At 46.3% G+C, this 26,468-nt stretch overlaps 1 protein-coding gene across 1 annotated transcript in view; it reads left to right on the plus strand.

Moving 5' to 3' along the window:
* sptlc1 (serine palmitoyltransferase, long chain base subunit 1) overlaps positions 1 to 19,219 on the plus strand; it is a 53,547-nt gene extending 34,328 nt beyond the window's left edge. The window contains exons 14-16 of the mRNA XM_070881690.1: positions 4,877 to 4,994; positions 5,656 to 5,729; positions 17,301 to 19,219. Of these exons, the coding sequence (XP_070737791.1) occupies positions 4,877 to 4,994; positions 5,656 to 5,729; positions 17,301 to 17,394 (286 nt within the window). The 3' untranslated portion in view covers positions 17,395 to 19,219. The remainder of the gene's footprint in view (positions 1 to 4,876; positions 4,995 to 5,655; positions 5,730 to 17,300) is intronic.
* The last annotated feature ends 7,249 nt before the right edge of the window (positions 19,220 to 26,468 follow it).

Here is a 26,468-nt window from a genome sequence, read left to right on the forward strand (position 1 = left end):
TCCAAGTCACCCTTCTAGCGTCCTCCTCACAGCTCACACTGCCACCCAGTTTAGTGTCCTCTGCAAACTTGGAGATATTACACTCAATTCCTTCATCTAAATCATTAATGTATATTGTAAAGAGCTGGGGTCCCAGCACTCAGCCCTATGGCACTCCAGTAGTCACTGCCTGCCTTTCTGAAAAGGACCCGTTTATCCCGACTCTCTGCTTCCTGTCTGCCAACCAGTTCTCTATCCATGTCAGTACATTACCCCCAATACCATGTGCTTTGATTTTGCACACCAATCTCTTGTGTGGGACCTTGTCAAAAGCCTTTTGAAAGTCCAAATACACCACATCCACTGGTTCTCCCTTGTCCACTCTGCTAGTTACATCCTCAAAAAGTTCCAGAAGATTCGTCAAGCATGATTTCCCTTTCATAAATCCATGCTGACTTGGACCGATCCTGTCACTGCTTTCCAAATGTACTGCTATTTCATCTTTAATAAATTGATGCCAACATTTTCCCCACTACTGATGTCAGGCTAACCGGTCTATAATTACCCGTTTTCTCTCTCCCTCTTTTTTTAAACAGTGATGTTACATTAGATACCCTCCAATCCATAAGAACTGATCCAGAGTCGATAGACTGTTGGAAAATGATCACCAATGCATCCACTATTTCTATGGCCACTTCCTTAAGTACTCTGGGATGGAGACTATCAGGCCCCGGGGATGTATCGGGCTTCAATCCCATCAATTTCCCGCTTTATAAGGATATCCTTCAGTTCCTCCTTCTCACTAGACCCTCGGTCCCCTAGTATTTCCGGAAAGTTATTTGTGTCTTCCTTTGTGAAAACAGAACCAAAGTATTTGTTCAACTGGTCTGCCATTTCTTTGTTCCCCATTATAAATTCACCTGAATCTGACTGCAAGGGACCTACATAGAAACATAGAAAATAAGTGCAGGAGTAGGCCATTCGGCCTTTCGAGCCTGCACCACCATTCAATGAGTTCATGGCTGAACATGCAACTTCAGTACCCCATTCTTGCTTTCTCGCCATACCCTTTGATCCCCCTAGTAGTAAGGACTACATCTATCTCCTTTTTTGAATATTTTGTTTTGTTTTCACTAATCTTTTTCTCCTCACATATCGAAAGAAGTTTTTGCAGTCAGTTTTTATGTTCCCAGCAAGCTTCCTCTCCTACTCTCTTTTCCCCCTCCTCATTAAACCCTTTGTCCTTCTCTGCTGTATTAGAAAATTCTCCCAGTCCTCAGGTTTGCTGCTTTTTCTGGCCAATTTATATGCCTCTTCCTTGGATTTAACACTATCCTTAATTTCCCTTGTTAGCCATGGTTGAGCCACCTTCCCCGTTTTATTTTTACTCCAGACAGGGATGTACAATTGTTGAAGTTCATCCATGTGATCTTTAAATGTTTGCCATTGCTTATCTACCGTCAATCCTTTAAGTATTCTAGCCAATTCACGTCTCATAGCATCGAAGTTACCTTTCCCCAAGTTCAGGACCCTAGTATCTGAATTAACTGTGTCACTCTCCATCTTAATAAAGAATTCTACCATATTATGGTCACTTCCCCAAGGGGCCTCGCACAACAAGATTGTTAATTAGTCCTTTCTCATTACACATCGCCCAGTCTAGGATGGCCAGCCCTCTTGTTGGTTCCTCGAAATATTGGTCTAGAAAACCATCCATAACACACTCCAGCAAATCCTCCTCCACCGCATTGCTACCAGTTTGGTTAGCTCAGTCAATATGTAGATTGAAGTCGCCCATGATAACTGCTGTACCTTTATTGCACACATCCCTAATTTCTTGTTTGATGCTGTCCCCATCCTCATTACTACTGTTTGCTGGTCTGTACACAACTCCCACTAGTGTTTTCTGCCCTTTGGTATTCCATAGCTCCACCCATACAGATTCCACATCATCCAAGCTAATGTCCTTCCTTACAATTGCATTAATTTCCTCTTTAACCAGCAACGCCACCCCACCTCCTTTTCCTTTGTCTATCCTTCCTAAATGTTGAATACCCCTGGATGTTGAGTTCCCAGCCTTGGTCACCCTGGAGCCATGTCTCCGTGATGCCAATCACATCGTATCCGTTAACTGATATCTGCGCAGTTAATTCGTCCACCTTATTCCGAATACTCCTCGCATTGAGGCACAGAGCCTTCAAGCTTGTCTTTTTAACATCCTTTGCCCATTTAGGATTTTGCTGTAATGTGGCCCTTTTTGTTTTGCCTTGGGTTTCTCGGCCCTCCACTTTTACTTTTCTTCTTTCTATCTTTTGCTTCTGCCCCCATTCTACTTCCCTCTGTCTCCCTGCATAGGTTCCCATCCCCCTACCATATTAGTTTAACCCCTCCCCAACAGCACTAGCAAACACTCCCCTTAGTACATTGGTTGCAGTCCTGCCAGTTGCAGACTGTCCGGTTTGTACTGGTCCCACCTCCCCCAGAACCGGTTCCAATGTCCCAGGAATTTGAATCCCTCCCTTGTGCACCACTGCTCAAGCCACGTATTCATCTGAGCTATCCTGCGATTCCTACTTTGACTAGCACGTGGCACTAGTAGCAATCCTGAGATTACTACTTTTGAGGTCCTACTTTTTAATTTAGCTCCTAGCTCCCTAAATTCATCTTGTAGGACCTCATCCAGTTTTTTCCTATATCATTGGTACCTATATGCACCACGACAACTGGCTGTTTACCCTCCCTCTTCAAAATGTCCTGCACCCGCACCGAGACATCCTTGACTCTTGCACCAGGGAGGCAACATACCATCCTGGAGTCTCGGTTGCAGCCACAGAAACGTCTATCTATTCCCATTGCAATAGAATCCCCTATCACTATAGCTTGGCCACTCTTTTTCCTGCCCTGCTGTGCAGCAGAGCCACCTACGGTGCCATGGACTTGGATGTTGCTGCCCTGCCCTGATGAGTCATCCCCCTCAACAGTACCCAAAGCGGTGTATCTGTTTTGCAGGGGGATGACCGCAGGGGACCCCTGCACTACCTTCCTTCCAATGCTCTTCCTGTTGGTCACCCATCCCCTATCTGGCTGTGTAACCTTGACCTGCGGTAAGATCAACTCACTAAATGTGTTATTCACGACATCCTCAGCATCGCACATGCTCCAGAGTGAATCCACCCACAGCTCCAGTGCCGCAATGCGGTCTGTCGGGAGCTGCAGTCGGATACACTTCCCGCATATGTAGTCGTCCAGTGTCCCTGACTTCCCACATAGTACAGGAGGAGCATAACGTGTCCGAGCTCTCCTGCCATGACTTAACCCCTAGATTAACTTAATTTGGCAACAATAATGCTAAAGGTTATTTACTGATAAAGAAAAAGAAAAAACTACTCACCACTCACTTACTCCCTTGGCTGTGACGTCACCTGTCGATTTCTTTCTACTTTTTTGCCTTCTTTCCCTGCTGCAGCTGACCTTTATAGGCCACTCTGACGTCCCCGAACCTCTTGTTGTGATGTCACACTTCGTTTTCTTTTCCTCCCAGGTCGGGGAGTCAGCACTGGTGGGGAAAACAAGACAAAGCAACGCCATTGTTCCCAGTTGCCCGAATTCTCCCACTTACCAAACTCTTACCTTTGCACTCTGACCTGCCGCTGCACTCTGAGCAAGACTGCACCAAGCCCCCTCTTTTTATGCTGTTCCTGGCTGACTCACCACTGGCCTGTTTAGGGAACCAGTTTTTACTAGCTGTCCAATTAACTAAGCTAGCTTGCTTGTTTGTCTCTGCTTAAACCTACAAGAATCCTATCTATTTAATATTGCAGTTTTACTTAAACTTGTAATCTTATTTTACCTTTAGAAGCTACTAGAAATTGTCACTAGTAATTTACACCAACCTTGAAATGGTTTAAAAAGGATTAACCCTTAAAGTTCTCCCACTTACCAAACTCTTACCTTTGCACTCTGACCTGCCGCTGCACTAATGGTTTCATATATATCTAAAGCCTCCAGCAAATCAGTTGTATAACTGTATACTTATTTTGATTTATCACTTTGCTTCCATAATTTGAAGCAAAATGTTGTTTACTTTTGTGAGCATTAAGCCCTTTTTGAATTGTAGATATAGGTGCGGCGTCCCGAATCCGGAACCCTCAGCCGAGGCTGTTCCGCGTTTTCCGAACTTTGGATTGTCTTTCTGACGTCACGAATCCGGCAGCACCCGAGCCCAGGTTTGGGTCTTTCCGGATTTCGGAACGCCAGAAGGGGCCGGGGGTTACTGCCGAGGAGCTTTTGGGGCTGTCCGGGGTAAGTGGGGCGAGGCTGGCGGCGAGGCCCAAGTTCGGCAGGGTTGTCTGGTCCGGATTCCGGAACATTTTACGGATTCCGGATGACCCTGCCTCCGGATTCTGGACACTGCACCTGTACTGTGATAGAAGCAGAGCTTGGTCATGCTACAAAAGGGAGCCATTTCTGTGTTTTTTTTTTATTGACCTATGTAATTTTAGGGACTGGCTTTTGTAGTATTATTCGTAAAAATAATTCGCAAATATTGGATAAAGAAGTAATATTGGCCAGGACACCAGTAGAACTTTGCTCTATGAGCAGTGGCATGGGAACTTGAATGTTCACCTGAACAGGCCAATATTGATACTCTTCTGGAGTGTCAACCTCCATTTATAAACTCCAGTCCTGATATTGGGCTTAAACCCATGGCCTTCTGACTCAGTGATGAGAGTCTTACTAACTGAACCAAGCTGACTAATCTAGCGTACCAGTAAAGTTTAGTTGAGTAACTAATATTAACTGACTGGTTATTCTATGTTATGTGACGTTGCATCTTTCAGCTTTTCAGATGATTGTATAATGGAATTATGCTGAAGTTTCTTTTGATCTTACGCAGTATCTCTGGTCTGAAAGTTGTGGGTGAATCATTTTCTCCAGCCATTCATCTGCAGTTAGCAAGGAGCAGAGGATCACGAGAAAATGATGTTAAATTGCTGCAAGAAATAGTCGTTTATGTGAGTATTTTTTTCAAGCAACAATGTGCAAATGTTTTGAATGGTCATGCACTGGGCCTGACAGAACGTGCTCTGGTAGTAATCTCAATTCACTATTGTGAAAAAGATGGTGCCAACATGTTGTGGTATACATTTATTTTGTACAATTTTAAAGTTTATAATCAACTTGAAACAACTTTTCCATTTCCCACCTCCCCAGAATTACTTGTCAATCTGTTAACAGCAGTAGTTTAGCAATCGTGGCCAATCTCCATAAAATGTTTGGGATTTTTGACTAGTGCAGGATATGCAATAGATATCATTGTATGATTGCAAGGTGGTGATCAAGGAGTTCAAGTAATGACCCAAACTATGAGATCACAAGTGGGGTGTTTCAGAATTCTCATCGAAGATTAAATTACTGTTTGAAAATTGTATTTGTACATAGGTATGATCTTCACAACTCAATTAACAATTGTCAAAATTGTGCTGTAAATTTGCAGTTGATTGCCACAAAACTTTAGCGATTAATTTGTATTAATGATGCGTGGCAAGCTTTAATAAAATATTACTTGTAGCATAAATCTTCTAAGGATGTCGAATAAAATAGATGATCTTTTACACTAGATACTATGCTTATTTTTTTACTATACTATTTTGATCATGGTGTTTTGTTTAACAGTGCATGAACCGAGGGATTGCATTAACTCAAGCACGTTACTTAGACAAGGAGGAAAGGTTTTTACCTCCACCAAGGTAAATGTTGTTTGTATTATATATAATGAAAAGATGATCTCTATTTTGCCAGTTAGTTTTCTCAGCATTAGTTGCCACTATCTTGAGATTTTGCGCTCTTTTTGCTTTTTCTGTTCCATTCCTGTGCTGGCTTTGTTTCATTTACATTAAAGGAGCTTTATTTAGTAAAAAAAATGTTCCATGGTAAAACCACTCTACCCACTTGATCCATAAACAATCTAGAAACAAAAAGCACTGTTCAATCCTATCAAACTTGCTGTCATTTAGGACTGCTTCCAGCACCAACATTCTTTTGGACTTTATGATTTTTTATTTTCTTTATCAATCTTCTCTTTTTCTCTCTCCTGGCATTGAATCCTTACTTGGATACAGTTTCATGAGGATACAGTTCATAGGAACAGGAGTAGGCCATTTAGCCCCTCGAGCCTGTTCCGCCATTCAATGAGACCATGCCTGATCTGTGACCTAACTCCATATCCCTTAATACCTTTGGTTAACAACAATCTATCAATCTCAGATTTAAAATTAACAATTGACCTAGCTTCAATTGCTGTTTGCGGAACAGAGTTCTAAACTTCTGAAACCTTTGCATGTAGATATGTTTCTTAACTTCACTCCTGAAAGGACTGGCTCTAATATTTAGGCTATGTCCCCTAGTTAAAGAACCTCCAACCAGTGTAAATAGTTTCTATCTATTGGTTTCCCATTAATATCTTGAAAGCATCGATCAAATCGCCCCATAACCTTCTAAGTTCCAGGGAATACAACCCTAGTTTGTGTAATCTCTTCTCTTAATTTAACCCTTCGAGTCCAGGTATTTTTAAAATTCGTTCCGAGATGTGGGCGTTGCTGGCAAGGCCAACATTTATTGCCCATCTCTAATTGTCCTTGAGAAGCTGCCCCCTTGAACCACTGCAGTCTGTGTGGTGAAGCAACTCCCACAGTGCTGTTAGGGAGGGACTCCCAGGATTTCGACCCAGCACTGATGAAGGAACGGCGATATATTTTCAAGTCAGGATGGTGTGTAACTTGGAAGGGAACTTGCAGGTGATGGTGAACTCATACGCCTGCTGCCCTTGTGTCAAAGGCCTTTGTAAGATCGAAAAACGCCATGTATAAGGGCTGGCGCTGCTCCCTGCATTTTTTCCTGCAGCTGTCGTGCTGTAAAGATCATGTCCGTTGTGCCCCGTAGAGGACGAAATCCACACTGTGATTCCGGGAGGAGCTCCTCAGCCACAGGGAGAAGACGGTTGAGGAGATCTCTAGCGACAACTTTCCCAGTGGATGATAGCAGGGAGATTCTCCTATAGTTGCTGCAGTCAGACTTGTCTGCTTTTTTAAAGATGGTCACGATTACTACATCTCTGAGATCTCCCGGCATGCTCTCCTCCCTTCAGATGAGAGAGATGAGGTCATGTATCTGTGCCAACAGCGCCTCAGCAAAGATTCCATCTGCACCCGTAGCCTTGTTATTCTTGAGCTGTTTTATGGCATTGCCTACCTAGTGCAACGTTGGGGTTTCACTGAGGTGGTGGCAGGTCGCATGCTGCGGGATGGAGTCGAGAACACTCAAGTCAAAGACAGAGTCTCGATTGAGGAGATCTTCGAAGTGCTGCTTCCAGCGGGCCCTGACAGCTTTGGTGTCCTTGATGAGTGTTTCCCCGTACTTAGCCAGGAGTGGGGTGGGGTGGGGCCTTGGGAGTTTGGACCATAGGTGGCCTTGACTGCAATGAAGAATCCTCACATATCGTGGCTGTCAGCCAGTTGTTGTATCTCCTGTGCTTTCTCAATCCACTACCTGTTCTTTAGGCCCCGGGTTTTTTGTTGGATCTCAGCCTGTAACGTTGCTTTGCTACTCCCAAGTTGGGTTGTTGCTTGAGGCTCAAAAATGCTCTGCGCTTGCGATCTATTAGTTCTTGGATCTCCTGATCATTTTCATCAAACCAGTGTCCAGTCACCAACATTAGTGTCCTCATCCAGGCTAACATCCCCAGCATTGAAGCACGACTACACTCAATTAGCTTCGCTGGGCAGGCCACATGGTTCGCATGCCAGACACGAGACTCCCGAAGCAAATGCTTTATGCGGAGCTCCTTCACGGCAACGAGCCAAAGGTGGGCAGTGGAAACGTTACAAGGACACCCTCAAAGCCTCCCTGGTAAAGTGCGACATCACCACTGAAGTCCCTGGCCGAAGACCGCCCTAGGTGGAGAAAGTGCATCTGGGAGGGCGTTAAGCTCTTCGAATCTCCAACGCTGAGAGCGTGAAGAGGTCAAGCACAGGCAGCGGAAGGAACGTGTGGCAAACCAGTCCCACCCAACCCTTCCCTCGGCGAATGTCTGTTCCAGCTGTGACCGAGTCTGTGGCTCTCGTATTGGACTGTTCAGCCACCAAAGAACTCACTTCAGGAGTGGAAGCAAGTCTTCCTCGATTCTGAGGGAGTGCCAATGATGATGATGCCTTTCTCCTTCTAGGTGGTAGAGGCCACTGGTTTGGGAGGTGCTGCCGAAGAACATTCTGGTAAATCTATGTTGTACGCCCTCCAAGGCCAATATATCCTTACTACGAAGGAGCTCGGAGAGGTGGGAGTTCGGGTGGCAGATCGGCGAGAGGCCTACAAGAGGCCAGCCGGTGCAACTGCAGCGGGGAGGCAAAAAAGTAGAAAGAAATCGAAAGGTGACGTCACAGCCAAGAAGTTTTTCTTTTATCAGTAATTAACCTTTAGCACTGTTGCCAAATTAAGTTTATCTGAGGGTTAAGTCATGGCAGGAGAGCTCGGACATGTGTTATGCTCCTCCTGTACTATGTGGGAAGTCAGGGACGCTTCCGGTGTGTGCGGGAAGTGTATCTGCCTGACAATCCTAGCAGATCGCATTGCGGCACTGGAGCTGCGGGTGGATTCACTCTGGAGCATCCATGATGCTGAGAATGACGTGAAACCGCGTTTAGCGAGTTGGTCTTACCGCAGGAAAAGGGTACACAGCCAGATAGGGAATGGAAGACCAACAGGAAGAGCAGTGCAAGGAAGGTAGTGCAGGGGTCCCTGCGGTCATCCCCCTGCAAAACAGATACACTGCTTTGGGTACTGTTAAGGGGGATGACCCATCAGGGGAGAGCAGCAAGCAGCCAAGTCCATGGCACCGTGGGTGGCTCTGCTGCACAGGAGGGCAGGAAAAAGAATGGGAGAGCGATAGTGATAGGGCATTCAATTGTAAGGGGAATAGATAGACGTTTCTGCGGCCGCAACCGAGACTTCAGGATGGCATGTTGCCTCCCTGGTGCAAGGGTCAAGGATGTCTCGGAGCGAGTGCAGGACATTCTAAAAAGGGAGGGTGAACAGCTAGTTGTCGTGGTACATATAGGTACCAACGAGATAGGTAAAAAAACGGGATGTGGTCCTACGAGACGAATTTAGGGAGTTAGGAGTTAAATTAAAAGTAGTAATCTCAGGATTGCTACCAGTGCCACGTGCTAGTCAAAGTAGGAATCGCAGGATAGTTCAGATGAATACGTGGCTTGAGCAGTGGTGCAGAAGGGAGGGATTCAAATTCCTGGGGCATTGGAACCAGTTCTGGGGGAGTTGGGACCAATACAAACCGGATGGTCTGCACCTGGGCAGGACCGGAACCAATGTTCTAGGGGGAGTGTTTGCTAGAGCTGTTTGGGAGGAGTTAAACTAATATGGCAGGGGGGTGGGAACCTATGCAGGGAGACAGAAGCAAAAGATAGAAAGGAGAATAGTAAAAGTAGAGGGCAGAGAAACCCAAGGCAAAAAACAAAAAGGGCTACTTTACAGCAAAATTCTAAAGGAGCAAAGTGTGTTAAAAGGACAAGCCTGAAGGCTCTGTGCCTCAATGCGAGGAGTAATCGGAATAAGGTGGACGTATTAACTGCGCAGATAGCAGTTAACGGATACGATGTGATTGGCATCACGGAGACATGGCTCCAGGGTGACCAAGGCTGGGAACTCAACATCCAAGGTATTCAACATTTAGGAAGGATAGACAGAAAGGAAAAGGAGGCGGAGATGCGTTGCTGGTTAAAGAGGAAATTAATGCAATTGTAAGGAAGGATATTAGCTTGGATGATGTGGGATCGGTATGGGTGCAGCTACGGAATACCAAAGGACAGAAAACGCGAGTGGGAGTTGTGTACAGGCCACCAAATAGTAGTAGTGAGGTTGGGGACAGCATCAAACAAGAAATAAGGGATGTGTGCAATCGAGGTACAGCAGTAATCATGGGTGACTTTAATCTACATATTGATTGGGCTAACCTAACTGGAAGCAATGCGGTGGAGAAGGATTTCCTGGAGTGTATTAGGGATGGTTTTCTCGACCAATATGTCGAGAAACCAACCAGAGAACTGGCCATCCTAGACTGGGTGATGTGTAATGAGAAGAGACTAATTAACAATCTTGTTGTGCAAGGCCCCTTGGGGAAGACTGATCATAATATGGTAGAATTCTTTATTAAGATGGAGAGTGACAAAGCTAATTCAGAAACTAGGGATCTGAACTTAAGGAAAGGTAACTTTGACGGTATGAGGCGCGAATTGGCTAGATTAGACTGGCAAAGGATACTTAAAGGGTTGACGGTGGATAGGCAATGGCAAACCTTTAAAGATCATATGGACAAACTTCAACAATTGTACATCCCTGTCTGAAGTAAAAAATAAAATGGGGAAGGTGGCTCAACTGTGGCTAACCAGGGAAATTAAGGGTAGTGTTAAATCCAAGGAAGAGGCATACAAATTAGCCAGAAAAAGCAGCAAACCGGAGGACTGGGAGAAATTTAAAATTCAGCAGAGCAGGACAAAGGGTTTAATTAAGAGGGGGGAAATAGAGTATGAGAGGAAGCTTGCCGGAAACACAAAAACTGACTGCAAAAGCTTCTATAGATATGTGAAGAGAAAAAGATTAGTGAAGACAAACGTAGGTCCCTTGCAGTCGGATTCGGGTGAATTCATAATGGGGAACAAAGAAATGGCAGACCAATTGAACAAGTACTTTGGTTCTGTCTTCACAAAGGAAGACACAAATAACCTTCCGGATGTACTAAGGGACCAAGGGTCTAGTGAGAAGGAGGAACTGAAGGAGATCTTTATTAGGTGGGAAATTGACAGGATTGAAGACCGATAACTCCCTAGGGCCTGATAGTCTACATCCCAAAGTACTTAAGGAAGTGGCCCTAGAAATAGTGGATGCATTGGTGATAATTTTCCAGCAGTCGATTGATTCTGGATCAGTTCCTATGGACTGGAGAGTTGCTAATGTAACACCACTTTTTAAAAAAGGTGAGAGAGGGAAAATGGGTAAATATAGACTGGTTAGCCTGACATCAGTAGTGGGGAAACTGTTGGAATCAATCATTAAGTATGAAATAGCAGCGCATTTGGAAAGTAGTGATAGGATTGGTCCAAGTCAGCATGGATTTATGAAAGGGAAATCATGCTTGACAAATCTTCTGGAATTTTTTGAGGATGCAACTCGTAACTAGTAGACCGGACAAGGGAGAACCAGTGGATGTGGTGTATTTAGACTTTCAAAAGGCTTTTAACAAGGTCCCACACGAGATTGGTGTGCAAAATCAAAGCATATGGTATTGGTGGTAATTCACTGACATGGATAGAGAACTGGCTGGCAGGCAGGAAGCAGAGAGTCGGGATTAATGGGTCCTTTTCAGAATGGCAGGCAGTGACTAGTGGAGTACCGCAGGGCTCAGTGCTGGGACCCCAGCTCTTTACAATATAGATTAATGGTTTAGATGATGGAATTGAGTGTAATATTTTCAAGTTTGCAGATGACACTAAACTGGGTGGCGGTGTGAGCTGTGAGGAGGATGCTAAGAGGCTGTAAGGTGACTTGGACAGGTTAGGCGAATGGGCAAATACATGGCAGATGCAGTATAATGTGGATAAATGTGAGGTTATCCACTTTGGGGGTAAAAACACGAAGGCAGAATATTATCTGAATGGCAGCAGATTAGGAAAAGGGGAGGTGCAACGAGAGCTGGGTGTCATGGTTCATCAGTCCTTGAAAGTTGGCATGCAGGTACAGCAGGCGGTGAAGAAGGCAAATGGTATGTTGGCCTTCATAGCAAGGGGATTTAAGTATAGGAGCAGGGAAGTCTTACTGCAATTGTACAGGGCCTTGGTGAGGCCCCACCTGGAATATTATGTTCAGTTTTGGTCTCCTAATCTGAGGAAGGACGTTCTTGCTATTGAGGGAGTGTAGCGAAGGTTCACCAGACTGATTCCAGGGATGGCTGGACTGACATATGAGGAGAGACTGGATCAACTGGGCCTTTTACACTGGAGTTTAGAAGGATGAGAGGGGATCTCATAGAAACATATAAGATTCTGACGGTACTGGACAGGTTAGATGCGGGAAGAATGTTCCCGATATTGGGGAAGTCCAGAACCAGGGGACACAGTCTTAGGATAAAGGGCACGCCATTTAGGACTGAGATGAGGAGAAATTTCTTCACTCAGAGAGTTGTTAACCTGTGAAATTCCCTGCCACAGATAGTTGTTGATGCCAGTTCATTGGATATATTCAAGAGGGAGTTAGATATGGCCCTTACGGCTAAAGGGATCAAGGGGTATGGAGAGAAAGCAGGAGAGGGGTACTAGGGGAATGATCAGTCATGATCTTATTGAATGGTGATGCAGGCTCTAAGGGCCGAATGGCCTATTTCTGCACCTATTTTCAATGTTTCTATGTTTACTGTGTGGTGCCCAAAACTGAACACAGTACTCCAGGTGTGATCTAACCAGAGCTTTGTATAAAAACATTAAAAAATGGAGCAGGAGTAGGCCATATGGCCCTGAGACCCTGCTCTGCCATTTAATACGACCATGGCTGATCTGATCATGGACTCTGGTTCGCTTCCCTGCCTGCTCCCCATAACCCCTTATACCCTTATCAGTTAAGAAACTGTCTATCTCTGTCTTAAATTTATTCAATGACCCAACTTCCACAGCTCTCTGAGGCAGCGAATTCCGCAGATTTACAACCCTCAGAAGAAATTTCTCCTCGTCTCAGTTTTAAATGGGTGGTCCCTTATTCTAAGATTAAGACCCCTCGTTCTCGTCTCCCCGATCAATGGAAACATCCACTCTGCATCCACCTTGTCAAGTCCCCTCATAATCTTATGTTTCGATAAGATCACCTCTCATTCTTCTGAATTCCAATGAGTAGAGGCCTAACATAGTCAATCCTTTCATCTCTGGAATCATCCTAGTGAACCTTCTCTGAACTGCCTCCAAAGCAAGTATATCCTTTCGTAAATATGGAAACCAAAACTGCACGCAGTATTCCAGGTGTGGCCTCACCAATATCCTGTATAACAGTAGCAAGATTTCCCTGCTTTTATACTCCATCCCCTCTGGTACTTGAAGAGTTGGTGAGTTCCATTCTTCAGTAGAATCACGTTTGTACCGTGTTTGGTATGCAGATAGGGTGAACTGCTTTTGCTACACTATGCTCATGCAAAATAAAGTATGAAGTTCCCTGGATGTCTTGGTAGGAATCAATGCAAAAAGCAGAATTACATGTAAAGATAGTGGAACTCTGAGAACGAAGAGTGGGTTGGGCAAAGTGTGATTGTATGAGATGGTGAGCTATTCATTTAAATCATATGCATGGATCTAAGGGCCCAAGTTTCGGGCCGCGCCGGATGCCTGTTTTTCGCGCCAGAAAGTGCGCCTAAAAAAAACTTGCCTATTCTCCGGCTCCCTGCACGTCCTCTGGAGCTGGGCGCGGCACAGCACGAGCTGTTGGGGGCGGAGCCAGGTCCGTGTGCTGAAAACAGTGCCGGGACCCTCTGCACATGCGTGCTACAGTGCGTGCGCATGTGCATTAGCTCCAGTAGCCCAAAACTGTGGGCGTGGCCTGAAGCACACAGCTGCTAGCCCTAGCCGAATGGCCTCACTGGGGCTGCGTGAATAAGGCTCCTCCCACCGGACCCGACCCCCGCACTCTTCCTCTCTCTCTCCCCCCCCCCCCCCCGGACCTCTGCGACCCCCCCCCCCACCGGACCTCCGTGACCCGATGCCACCTACCTGGAAATCCAGCCCGGCGCTCTTGCGCCCGGCGGTTCAGCGTTCAGCCTCCTTCTCTCCCTTCCCTCCCCCCCCCTCTCCTTCCTCCCTTACCCCCCCCCTCTCGTTCCCTCACCCCCCCCCTCTCGTTCCCTCACCCCCCCCTCCCTCTCCTTCCCTCACCCCCCCTCCCCTCTCCTTCCCTCCCCCCTCTCTCTCCTTCCCTCCCCCCTCTCTCTCCTTACCTTCCCTCCCCCCTCTCTCTCTCCTTTCCTTCCCGCCCGCCTCTCTCTCCTTTCCTCCCGCCTCTCTCTCCTTTCCTTCCCTCCCCCCTCTCTCTCCTTTCCGTCCCTCCCCCCTCTCTCTCCTTTCCGTCCCTCCCCCCTCTCTCTCCTTTCCTTCCCTCCCCCCTCTCTCTCCTTTCCTTCCCTCCCCCCTCTCTCTCCTTTCCTTCCCTCCCCCCTCTCTCTCCTTTCCTTCCCTCCCCCCTCTCTCTCCTTTCCTTCCCTCCCCCCTCTCTCTCCTTTCCTTCCCTCCCCCCTCTCTCTCCTTTCCTTCCCTCCCCCCTCTCTCTCCTTTCCTTCCCTCCCCCCTCTCTCTCCTTTCCTTCCCTCCCCCCTCTCTCTCCTTTCCTTCCCTCCCCCCTCTCTCTCCTTTCCTTCCCTCCCCCCTCTCTCTCCTTTCCTTCCCTCCCCCCTCTCTCTCCTTTCCTTCCCTCCCCCCTCTCTCTACTTTCCTTCCCTCCCCCCTCTCTCTCCTTTCCTTCCCTCCCCCCTCTCTCTCCTTTCCTTCCCTCCCCCCTCTCTCTCCTTTCCTTCCCTCCCCCTCTCTCTCCTTTCCTTCCCTCCCCCCTCTCTCTCCTTTCCTTCCCTCCCCCCCTCTCTCCTTTCCTTCCCTCCCCTCTCTCTATCCTTTCCTTCCCTCCCCCCTACCCTCTCTCCTTCCCTCCCCCCTACCCTCTCTCCTTCCCTCCCCCCTACCCCCTCTCCTTCCCTCCCCCTACCCCCTCTCCTTCCCTACCCCTACCCCCTCTCCCTTCCCTCCCCCCTACCCCCTCTCCTTCCCTCCCCCTACCCCCTCTCCTTCCCTCCCCCCTACCCCCTCTCCTTCCCTCCCCCCTACCCCCTCCCTTCCCTCCTTCCCTTCCCTCTCCTTCCTCCTTCCCTTCCCTCTCCTTCCCTCCTTCCCTTCCCTCTCCTTCCCTCCTTCCCTTCCCTCTCCTTCCCTCCTTCCCTTCCCTTCCCTCTCCTTCCCTCCTTCCCTTCCCTTCCCTCTCCTTCCCTCCCCCTACCCTCTCTCCTTCCCTCCCCCTTCCCTCTCCCCTCTCCTTCCCTCCCCCCTACCCTCTCTCCTTCCCTCCCCCCTACCCTCTCTCCTTCCCTCCCCCCTACCCCCTCTCCTTCCCTCCCCCTACCCCCTCTCCTTCCCTACCCCCTACCCCCTCTCCTTCCCTCCCCCCTACCCCCTCTCCTTCCCTCCCCCTACCCCCTCTCCTTCCCTCCCCCCTACCCCCTCTCCTTCCCTCCCCCCTACCCCCTCTCCTTCCCTCCTTCCCTTCCCTCTCCTTCCCTCCTTCCCTTCCCTCTCCTTCCCTCCTTCCCTTCCCTCTCCTTCCCTCCTTCCCTTCCCTCTCCTTCCCTCCTTCCCTTCCCTTCCCTCTCCTTCCCTCCTTCCCTTCCCTTCCCTCTCCTTCCCTCCCCTTCCCTCTCCTTCCCTCCTTCCCTTCCCTCCTTCCTTCCCTCCTTCCCTTCCCTCCTTCCCTTCCCTCCTTCCCTTCCCTCCTTCCCTTCCCTCCTGTCCTCCTCCCCTCCCTCCCTCCCTCCCTCCCTCCCTCCTCTCTCCCTCCCTCCCTCCCTCCTCTCTCCCTTCTCCCCCTCTTCCCCCCCCCCTTCCACTTCTCCCTCCCTCGTCTCTCCTTCCCTCCCTCGTCTCTCCTTCCCTCCCTCGTCTCTCCTTCCCTCCCTCGTCTCTCCTTCCCTCCCTCGTCTCTCCTTCCCTCCCTCGTCTCTCCTTCCCTCCCTCCCTTCTCCCCCCCCTCTCCCCCCTCTCCCCCTCTTCCCCTTCCCCCCCCTCTTCCCCTTCTCCCCCTCTTCCCCTTCTCCCCCTCCTCCCCCTCTTCCCCTTCTCCCCCTCTTCCCCTTCTCCCCCTCTTCCCCTTCTCCCCCTCTTCCCCTTCTCCCCCTCTTCCCCTTCTCCCCCTCTTCCCCTTCTCCCCCTCTTCCCCTTCTCCCCCTCTTCCCCTTCTCCCCCTCTTCCCCTTCTCCCCCTCTTCCCCTTCTCCCCCTCTTCCCCTTCTCCCCCTCTTCCCCTTCTCCCCCTCTTCCCCTTCTCCCCCTCTTCCCTTCTCCCCCTCTTCCCCTTCTCCCCCTCTTCCCCTTCTCCCCCTCTTCCCCTTCTCCCCCTCTTCCCCTTCTCCCCCTCTTCCCCTTCTCCCCCTCTTCCCCTTCTCCCCCTCTTCCCCTTCTCCCCCTCTTCCCCTTCTCCCCCTCTTCCCCTTCTCCCCCTCTTCCCCTTCTCCCCTCTTCCCCTTCTCCCCCTCTTCCCCTTCTCCCCCTCTTCCCCTTCTCCCCTTCTCCCCCTCTTCCCCTTCTCCCCCTCTTCCCCTTCTCCCCCTCTTCCCTCCGCTCCTCTTCCCTCCGCTCCTCTCCTCCTCGCCCCTCTCTCTCCTCCTCGCCCCTCTCCCCCCCGCCCCCCCCTCGCTGTCAGAAACATAGACACTGACAGAGAGTGAGAGACACACTGGGGGGGCCGTCCCAGCACGCTGTTGGAGGACTCCCGGTGCTGCAGTCGGTAAGTAGAAAATGTTTTATTTATTGATTTTTTTTTAAATTAATTTTTATTATTTTTTTTTGATTGATTTATTGGTTGGTTTATTGATGTATTTATCACTTATTATTGATGATGGCTTTTTATTTGTAAAACTGAAGTGTTTAATGTTTGTAAACTTCCCTTTAAACCCCCCCCCCCCCCCATTCCCTACGCCTAATTTGTAACCTACGGCTGATTTTCTAAAGTGTAGGCAAGGTTTTTTCGAACGTACAAAAATCTTCACTTACTCCATTCTAAGTTAGTTTGGAGTAAGTTTTCACTGCCTAAACTTTGAAAACAGACGTAAGTGGCCGGACATGTCCCCTTTTGGGAAAAAAAATTCTGTTCCAAAGTGAAACTGTTCTAACTGACTAGAACTGGAGCAAACTAAATGCCGAGAATTCAAATTTCTAAGATACTCCATTCTAAACCAGTTGCTCCAAAAAATACAGGAGCAACTCAGGCCGAAACTTGGCCCCATAGTTTCTTGAGAATGATGTGGTATCCCAAGGTATTTTCATAAAAGAAAAGACTGGAGTATACAATCCCAATTTACACATGACTAAAAGGAGGTGTCTGCTGAATAATTCTGTTATAAATAATAATTTGTTTCAACTGTATACAGATACTATAGTAATTAGCTCTCATAGACCAGTGGACCCATTGTAACATTTGCAGGTCTGCAAAATATTAATATAGCTTTTCAAATGTATTCCGTAGTGTGCGGGTGGTGGTTACTGTAGATCTGACGAAGGAAGAGTTGGACAAGGCAGCAGCATTAATCAAGGAAGCATCGGAATGCATCCTTCAGTAGGATGGCCTGATATTTATGATCTTTGTGGACCAGAAATCGCACAGGGATGTCGTGCCCTAAAGGACTGTACTTGCAGAATGTGCAGAAACAGATCACTATCTATGGAAAATAAGGATGACCGAACTACAGTAAATGAACTTAATGTATTTTATTTTTTACATATTTTGTTAAAATTATGGAAATTGTACGAATGAACTTGAGTACATTTGTCTTACAAATAAGTGCAAAAAAAATGATTGTTTCAAAGTGTGGTCAGCTAAGGGCCCAGAAAACTTTCTATCCTGCAGTTTCTTGTCCAAAATGTTCTTTCATTTTGTAGTAATAAATGTATTTTTTGCAACATTCATAACTCTGTGCCTAAATGAGCTGTAGGGAAATTCCTAAAGGAATTGGTTGGTAAATTCATATTTAAATGAGAATGTGGTGTAATGGTTTTTGTAAGATTGTATATGGAACTCAATTGTATTGCCTATTTAAGATTACCAACTTTACTAATTATACTATAAAACTAATTTCAGTATCTGCTGTAAGAGAATTTGGCTGTTTTTATGCTTGCCACACATTTACAAGAACAATTACCCTCATTCACATTGGTGTGCATGTATTATATTATTTATCCTGTTTGATATTAGGGTGGAGGTACCTGAAGAACTATTACTTGTCAACTTAATTTTAGGTTTAAAAAAAATACTAATTGGCCATGTGATCAACCCATATTTTAAAAGTGGTAGTAGAGTGCTTAATTTTAGTTGGAGCTAGAGAGATACAGTAAGTTGAGAGCAGTTGGGCAATATAGTACTACTGGCTGACAGGATGTCTGTGCGCAAAGTTCTCTTGCAAGGCTCTAACTGGAGAAGGACCTGGCTAAATTTCCCAGCCCCAAATGTTTATAGATTAGCTCTGCAGAGTCTGACCTTTTTCCAAATTATTGTAAAATACAGTGGAATAAGGGTATACATGGTCCTGTTCAACCTTGCAATGCACTGGTCCAGTCCTTTATGTAATAGCATGTACAACATTTCTCAACAAATTAGTTGTGCTTCCATCAGGATTCAGCAGTGTTCCTTTTAAAGTCTGGCTTACTGCTGATAACTTTGTCATGCAGAACTTTGCACAGTAAATTTATAGATTTGTACCTTGACATTACTGAAGGTTACCATCAGCAGCATTTTGTTTTGGCAAGTGTAGGAAATCCAGAAAAGTGTGACATTTTTGTGCTATTCAGGAGATTTGTATAGAGATGTTAGTTTTCAGATGAAATTGGTTTCATGTCCATTTTAATACTGGTTTACAAGATTTGCAGCACTAAATGCGAAAACTGTGCAAGATTTTTCAAATGTTTGTAACTGCAAGAGTAATTGCTAAAAAGTTCTTATTTAAATATTGAGTGAAAAGAGGTAAGCAAATTGTGCTTTAGAAGTGTTCTGCACTCTTGGTGATTGGGAAGGTTATTTTTGTAATTTGTGCTTTTTACTGTTAGATGTAGTGCACTACTTTATCCAGGACTTAAAAACATCAAGTCTTTCCTACTTAGGATTTTTTTCAGGGGAAAGGGCTTGTCTATTTACAGCTGCATTTGTTATATACCTCTGCTTCATAACTGCACTGTACATGTGCACTGGAAAATTGCACAACACTTAGTCAGATATGTAACAATATGTGAAATTGCGACTGATATTTTCATTGGAGTTAAAATATAGGTACCATTATATAACCTTGCAGTTGACTTGCCAGCTGCATAATAAAACCAAAAATCACGAGTAAAAGTGTGTGTTTTATATTTTTTTAATTCTTGCCAGAATGTGTACCACAATAAAATTTTATACTGAGTGCAGTCTGAAGCATTGTCATTTTTAACCTGATCCTAACCTAAATTCTGTTAATGGTCTCTTCATGATCCTCAAATGATGCAGTATATCCTCGATCATAACGCACAGATTTACACTTTATATTGGAATCTCATCTCCCACTTTCCCTCAATTCACCAACGCCCCAGCCGAGACTTGTTGCTTTAGACACCTAACAGGCACTTGCACATTGTAGACACCTCAAGTCGTTGGAGAAATAGCACCAACGATGTTTCCACAAGATCCTACAAATCCCCTGGGAGGACAGGCGCACCCACATCAGCGTCCTCGTCCAGATTAACATCCCAGCATTGAAGCACTGACCACACTCGATCAGCTCCGCTGGACAGGCCACATAGTTCGCATACCAGACACGAGACTCCCAAACCAAGTACTCTACGCGGAGCTCCTTCATGGCAAGTGAGCCAAAGGTGGGCAACGGAAACGTTACAAGGACACCCTCAAAGCCTCCCTGATTAAATGTGACATCCCCACTGACACCTGGGAGTCCCTGGCCAAAGACCGCCCTAAGTGGAGAAAGTGCATCCGGGAGGGTGCTGAGCACAGAGTCTCAACGCCGAGAGCATGCAGAAATCAAGCGCAGGCAGCGGAAAGAGCATACGGCAAACCCGTCCCACCCGCCCCTTCCCTCAACAACTATCTGTCCCACCTGTGACGGAGTCTGTGAATCTCGTATTGGACTGTTCAGCCACCAAAGAACTCACTTCAGGAGTGGAAGCAAGTCTTCCTCGATTCCGAGGGACTGCCTATGATGATGATGACATTTTGAATTAAACACACTGGCTCAAAATGTCCTGTACCCTTGCCCGTTTAATGTCGACTATATTTTATGTTGCAAATTACTGGAAGTGCAAGATGGAAACACCACGATGACTTACAGGGCATCTCGGATCTGAGTGAATAGGGCAAACAACTGCGTATCTCCTTAATCAATCGGATTGAAGCATTAATAGTGCAAGGACTGATGAGGGTAAGTTAGAGTGGGTGAATTAAATGTCAATTGGGGTAGAAAGAGAAATAGAGGAAAAGAAAATCTGAATTGAGAGAGAGAGAAAAAGACCGAAAGGAAAATGTTTACCCAACAATTTTGACACTTATAGTTACTTTTCAGTGCCAAAGAGGAAGACTGGCAGTAATTGAGACATCACGCTGTTAAAAGGACATTTAGACTTGGAAATTAATTAACTTTCTGTGGCGAGTTTACTTTGTATGTACAGTCCAAGTACAGGAACTTCACGCTGCTCAATGCAGTTGAAATAAGGAGCCCGCCAGCAAGATGCCGTTTTCACGAAACTAACAGCGGAGTTTTCGGACAGCAACTTTGTGATTTCCGTGTTCAGGAAGGGACAGATGCGCGACTAAAGTTGCTGTGGCATTTTCACAAAAATATTGGCGATGCTATTGGCCTCACTGTTTAAAACTTCCTTAGGATCCAGGAGGATGAGCTGATCTGAACCTTGGATGACAGACCATTTGCTGCATATGATTCACTGAGTTCCTGAGTAGAATGTGTGGTGTAACTGAAATGTGTGGCATGCTGCTCGATCCAGAACACTGCTAAATGGTTCAGGCTTTCCCGTTTCTGCCCTCGTCGTATGGCGGCCTCTCTCAAGCTTTCCATCCCCGCATCCCGCGTAATGTTAATTTTGTTGCCAATTATATTTTTAATGTTAATCACAGGAGTTAACTGCGATGAATTGACAGTCTTACCTAGAAGCTGCACTAAGATGTGTTGTGTCTGATAATACCATGCCAGAATTCCAAACTTTTGTGAAAAAAGACTGCAATGTTTTGCACTGAGTGGTGCCAAGGGTTTAAGTAAACTTTCACACGAAATACATTTATCTGCATTGTGTGTAAGGCGTTTTCTACTTAAATTCACAGTTAACATCAAAACATATGCCTGAAGAAATAATTGTTCTCAGAGAAAAATTGAGATGCATTTACCTGTGCAGAGTCCAGCTTTCTGACTAGGTATATGATGTACTTTTGAAATAGTTCAACCTTCACTACACCACACTGCTGGGTTAGGGAGGATGAAAAAAAAAAAATCAGCCAGACATCCTGCTCATAATTGTTATCCAGTGACTCCTGCTGAAAACTATGCGTGTGTGGTTGAGGCTAAGGATAAGATCCGACTGAGATGTGATGCCATCCACAATTGAATAGTCTGCAGACACATCGACCCCAATATTTATGGGGAGCCTGTCTATGGCTGGGAATGCTGAGGTCCTGCTGAATTTGTTGGCAGCAATGCATTAGCATTTTTTACTCCATTTCTCACCCTGCAGCCTGACAGATTTAGAGGCTGAATGGATGCTGGTTGAGAAAGCCAGCGATAGAAGGCTGTAGCCAGAGATCGCTGGGGCAGATCCCTGGCAATTGGAGAAGAGGGAGGGAGAGATCGTGGGGATGGTTGAAAGATCAATGGAGGTAATCTGAAGACCAGGGGGAGGAAGGTTGATTGCTGGTGAGGTGGGGATGGTGTTGGCAGATTGCGGCAAAAGATTTGGTTGAGGGGCCGGGAGAAGCACTCTTGGTCTACAAGGAGGGCTAGAAAAAGCACATATCTGCTGGATCTGCCAGCTCCCACCTCCCTTTAGTTGCTGGGTTTCCCAACCCGGCCGATAGTTGTTAAACTCAAATGGCTCCCAAAATGTGAGGAAGGGACCCACAATTCTACAGCGGGTAACTCAGACGCCCCAAATTCTGCCGCGGTTAAACGTGAAGTAGCCAACTTCGTAGTGTGTTGCGGTCGGGTTTCACACATTTATCCATTTAATCGTTCACCCCGGATCCTCTCCTTTTGTCATGGGGTGGTTGAAATGCCCCCCATTTGCTCATGTGAAATCCCAAGCAGAAAAATGGCAAATGAGAAGTCTCAGCATGTGACAGTTTCTGGAGTCAGCCTAATTCTCATAATGATAGTAAGGTACTCATGTTAGAAACTCCAGTCATTAGGAGCTTCCCATTTGCAGGAGGGAGAGCTAAATTACTGCTGCAGAATTTAAAGGCCTGCAGCAGCTCAAAGGGACAAAAACTATTTTTGGATTCAGAAACAAAATGTAACTTTTTCTTGAAGAACCAATGTCTGGAGAAGGGACCAAAGCCTTCAGGTTCAAAGAGAAAGCCCTGGCAGCTTTTCATGAAGCACAGCAGAGGAGGGAGGCACAGCAGCTGTGGAAGGATGACTCCAATGCAGTCAGTGCCATAAAAACTTTTAACGACCTTAACAGGTTTGGCAAGGTAAGAGGAGCCAGTCACCCCTTCCAAGAATACATTGTCTCAAACATGTCAGCAAATTACAATCATCTGATGTTGCACGAACTAAAAGTATTGAAAGAGCTTACGATCATGCCCAGGAGATCATGGTGTCCTTTACACCCCCAGTCTTTACCTGGACGACTTTCTTCATTCACAACCGGACAAGCATTACCCCATTAAAAGCCTCACATGGTGATCTCTCCTGTCTCTAATTCCCCCAATTAGATGTATCTGGGCTGGTGCTTGGTGGTCTGGAGTGCTTGACTGGCCGATGTGCTGGCACTGCTTCCAGATCCTGCTTGGTGCTATCTTCCTCATCTGATATAGAGCACTCTTATTGTAGAGGCATGTGTTCCACCCATTGTCCCAGTTATCCTGAACATTACAGCTTGTGTCTGCTGCACCTGGGCCTCCATGAGGATCGTGATGTAAATGTGCACCTTGACAGATGTTTCCATGTCCTCTGGACCTCTCAAAAGCTTCTAGAAACAGGTTAAAGGCAATGGTTACCTTCATGGTGATAGAGAAAGTCATGCAGAAAGGCTGTAGGTCACCCCTCAGCAGATCATTGAGCTTCCATATAACTTCCCTACTGAAGCTGCAGCACCTAAGTCACTGTTCCCAAGAAAGGCTTCGGGATACCATCCCTGGCCAGCATATTCGTGTTGCTGGGCAGTAGCATACATGCACCTTCCACTTTTGGTGGTGTCTGACTTCTAATACGGCATCCAGTTCATCCTTATCCTTCCACATTTAATATAGATAAAGAGGCACTCTGCGTGGCTCATCCACAGTTTTTCTGGGTCTGTACTAAAGTAAATGTTGGTCCCTTAGAAGATGAGAAGGAGGAGTTAATAATGGGAAATGTGGAAATGGCTGAGACCTTAAACAATTATTTTGCTTCGGTCTTCACAGTGGAAGACACAAAAACCATGCCAAAAATTGCTGGTCACAGGAATGTGGGAAGGGAGGACCTTGAGACAATCACTATCACTAGGGGGGTAGTACTGGACAGGCTAATGGAACTCAAGGTAGACAAGTACCCTGGTACTGATGAAATGCATCCCAGGGTATTAAAAGAGATGGCGGAAGTTATAGCAGCTGCATTCGTTATAATCTACCAAAATTCTCTGGACTATGGCAATGTACCAGTGGATTGGAAAGCAGCTAATGTAACGCCTCTGTTTAAAAAAGGGGGCAGACAAAAGGCAGTTAACTATAGGCCGGTTAGTTTAACATCTGTAGTGGGGAAAATGCTTGAAACTATCATTAAGGAAGAAATAGCGGGACATCTAGATAGGAATAGTGCAATCAAGCAGACGCAGCATGGATTCATGAAGGGGAAATCATGTTTAACTAATTTACTGGAATTCTTTGAGGATATAACGAGCATGGTGGATAGAGGTGTATCGATGGATGTGGTGTATTTAGATTTTCAAAAGGCATTCGATAAAGTGCCACACAAAAGGTTACTGCAGAAGATAAAACATAGAAACATAGAAAATAGGTGCAGGAGTAGGCCTTTCGGCCCTTCGAGCCTGCACCACCATTCAATGAGTTCATGGCTGAACATTCAACTTCAGTACCCCATTCCTGCTTTCTCGCCATACCCCTTGATCCCCCTAGTAGTAAGGACCTCATCTAACTCCTTTTTGAATATATTTAGTGAATTGGCCTCAACAACTTTCTGTGGTAGAGAATTCCACAGGTTCACCACTCTCTGGGTGAAGAAGTTCCTCCGCATCTCGGTCCTAAATGGCTTACTCCTTATCCTTAGACTGTGACCTCTGGTTCTGGACTTCCCCAACATTGGGAACATTCTTCCTGCATCTAACCTGTCGAACCCCGTCAGAATTTTAAATGTTTCGATGAGGTCCCCTCTCATTCTTCTGAACTCCAGTGAATACAAGCCCAGTTGATCCAGTCTTTCTTGATAGGTCAGTCCCGCCATCCCGGGAATCAGTCTGGTGAACCTTCGCTGCACTCCCTCAATAGCAAGAATGTCCTTCCTCAGGTTAGGAGACCAAAACTGTACACAATACTCCAGGTGTGGCCTCACCAATGCCCTGTACAACTGTAGCAACACCTCCCTGCCCCTGTACTCAAATCCCCTTGCTATGAAGGCCAACATGCCATTTGCTTTCTTAACCGCCTGCTGCACCTGCATGCCAACCTTCAATGACTGATGTACCATGACACCCAGGTCTCTTTGCACCTCCCCTTTTCCTAATCTGTCACCATTCAGATAATAGTCTGTCTCTCTGTTTTTACCACCAAAGTGGATAACCTCACATTTATCCACATTATACTTCATCTGCCATGCATTTGCCCACTCACCTAACCTATCCAAGTCGCTCTGCAGCCTCACAGCATCCTCCTCGCAGCTCACACTGCCACCCAACTTAGTGTCATCCGCAAATTTGGAGATACTACATTTAATCCCCTCATCTAAATCATTAATGTACAGTGTAAACAGCTGGGGCCCCAGCACAGAACCTTGCGGTACCCTACTAGTCACTGCCTGCCATTCTGAAAAGTACCCATTTACTCCTACTCTTTGCTTCCTGTCTGACAACCAGTTCTCAATCCATGTCAGTACACTACCCCCAATCCCATGTGCTCTAACTTTGCACATCAATCTCTTGTGTGGGACCTTGTCGAACGCCTTCTGAAAGTCCAAATATACCACATCAACTGGTTCTCCCTTGTCCACTCTACTGGAAACATCCTCAAAAAATTCCAGAAGATTTGTCAAGCATGATTTCCCTTTCACAAATCCATGCTGACTTGGACCTATCATGTCACCTCTTTCCAAATGCACTGCTATGACATCCTTAATAATTGATTCCATCATTTTACCCACTACCGATGTCAGGCTGACCGGTCTATAATTCCCTGTTTTCTCTCTCCCTCCTTTTTTAAAAAGTGGGGTTACATTGGCTACCCTCCACTCCATAGGAACTGATCCAGAGTCAATGGAATGTTGGAAAATGACTGTCAACGCATCCACTATTTCCAAGGTCACCTCCTTAAGTACTCTGGGATGCAGTCCATCAGGCCCTGGGGATTTATCGGCCTTCAATCCCATCAATTTCCCCAACACAATTTCCCGACTAATAAGGATTTCCCTCAGTTCCTCCTCCTTACTAGACCCTCCGACCCCTTTTATAACCGGAAGGTTGTTCGTGTCCTCCTTCGTGAATACCGAACCAAAGTACTTGTTCAATTGGTCCGCCATTTCTTTGTTCCCCGTTATGACTTCCCCTGATTCTGACTGCAGCGGACCTACGTTTGTCTTTACTAACCTTTTTCTCTTTACATATCTATAGAAATTTTTGCAATCCATCTTAATGTTCCCTGCAAGCTTCTTCTCATACTCCATTTTCCCTGCCCTAATCAAACCCTTTGTCCTCCTCTGCTGAGTTCTAAATTTCTCCCAGTCCCCAGGTTCGCTGCTATTTCTGGCCAATTTGTATGCCACTTCCTTGGCTTTAATACTATCCCTGATTTCCCTTGATAGCCACGGTTGAGCCACCTTCCCTTTTTTATTTTTATGCCAGACAGGAATGTACAATTGTTGTAGTTCATCCATGCGGTCTCTAAATGTCTGCCATTGCCCATCCACAGTCAACCCCTTAAGTATCATTCGCCAATCCATCCCAGCCAATTCATGCCTCATACCTTCAAAGTTAGCCTTCTTTAAGTTCTGGACCATGGTCTCTGAATTAACTGTTTCATTTTCCATCCCAATGCAGAATTCCACCATATTATGGTCACTCTTCCCCAAGAGGCCTCGCACAACGAGATTGCTAATTAATCCTCTCTCATTACATAACACCCAGTCTAAGATGGCCTCCCCCCTAGTTGGTTCCTCGACATATTGGTCTAAAAAACCATCCCTTATGCACTCCAGAAAATCCTCCTCCACCGTATTGCTTCCAG

Source organism: Pristiophorus japonicus, chromosome 1, assembly GCF_044704955.1.
Source record: "Pristiophorus japonicus isolate sPriJap1 chromosome 1, sPriJap1.hap1, whole genome shotgun sequence".
In the NCBI taxonomy this organism is placed as follows: domain Eukaryota; kingdom Metazoa; phylum Chordata; class Chondrichthyes; family Pristiophoridae; genus Pristiophorus; species Pristiophorus japonicus.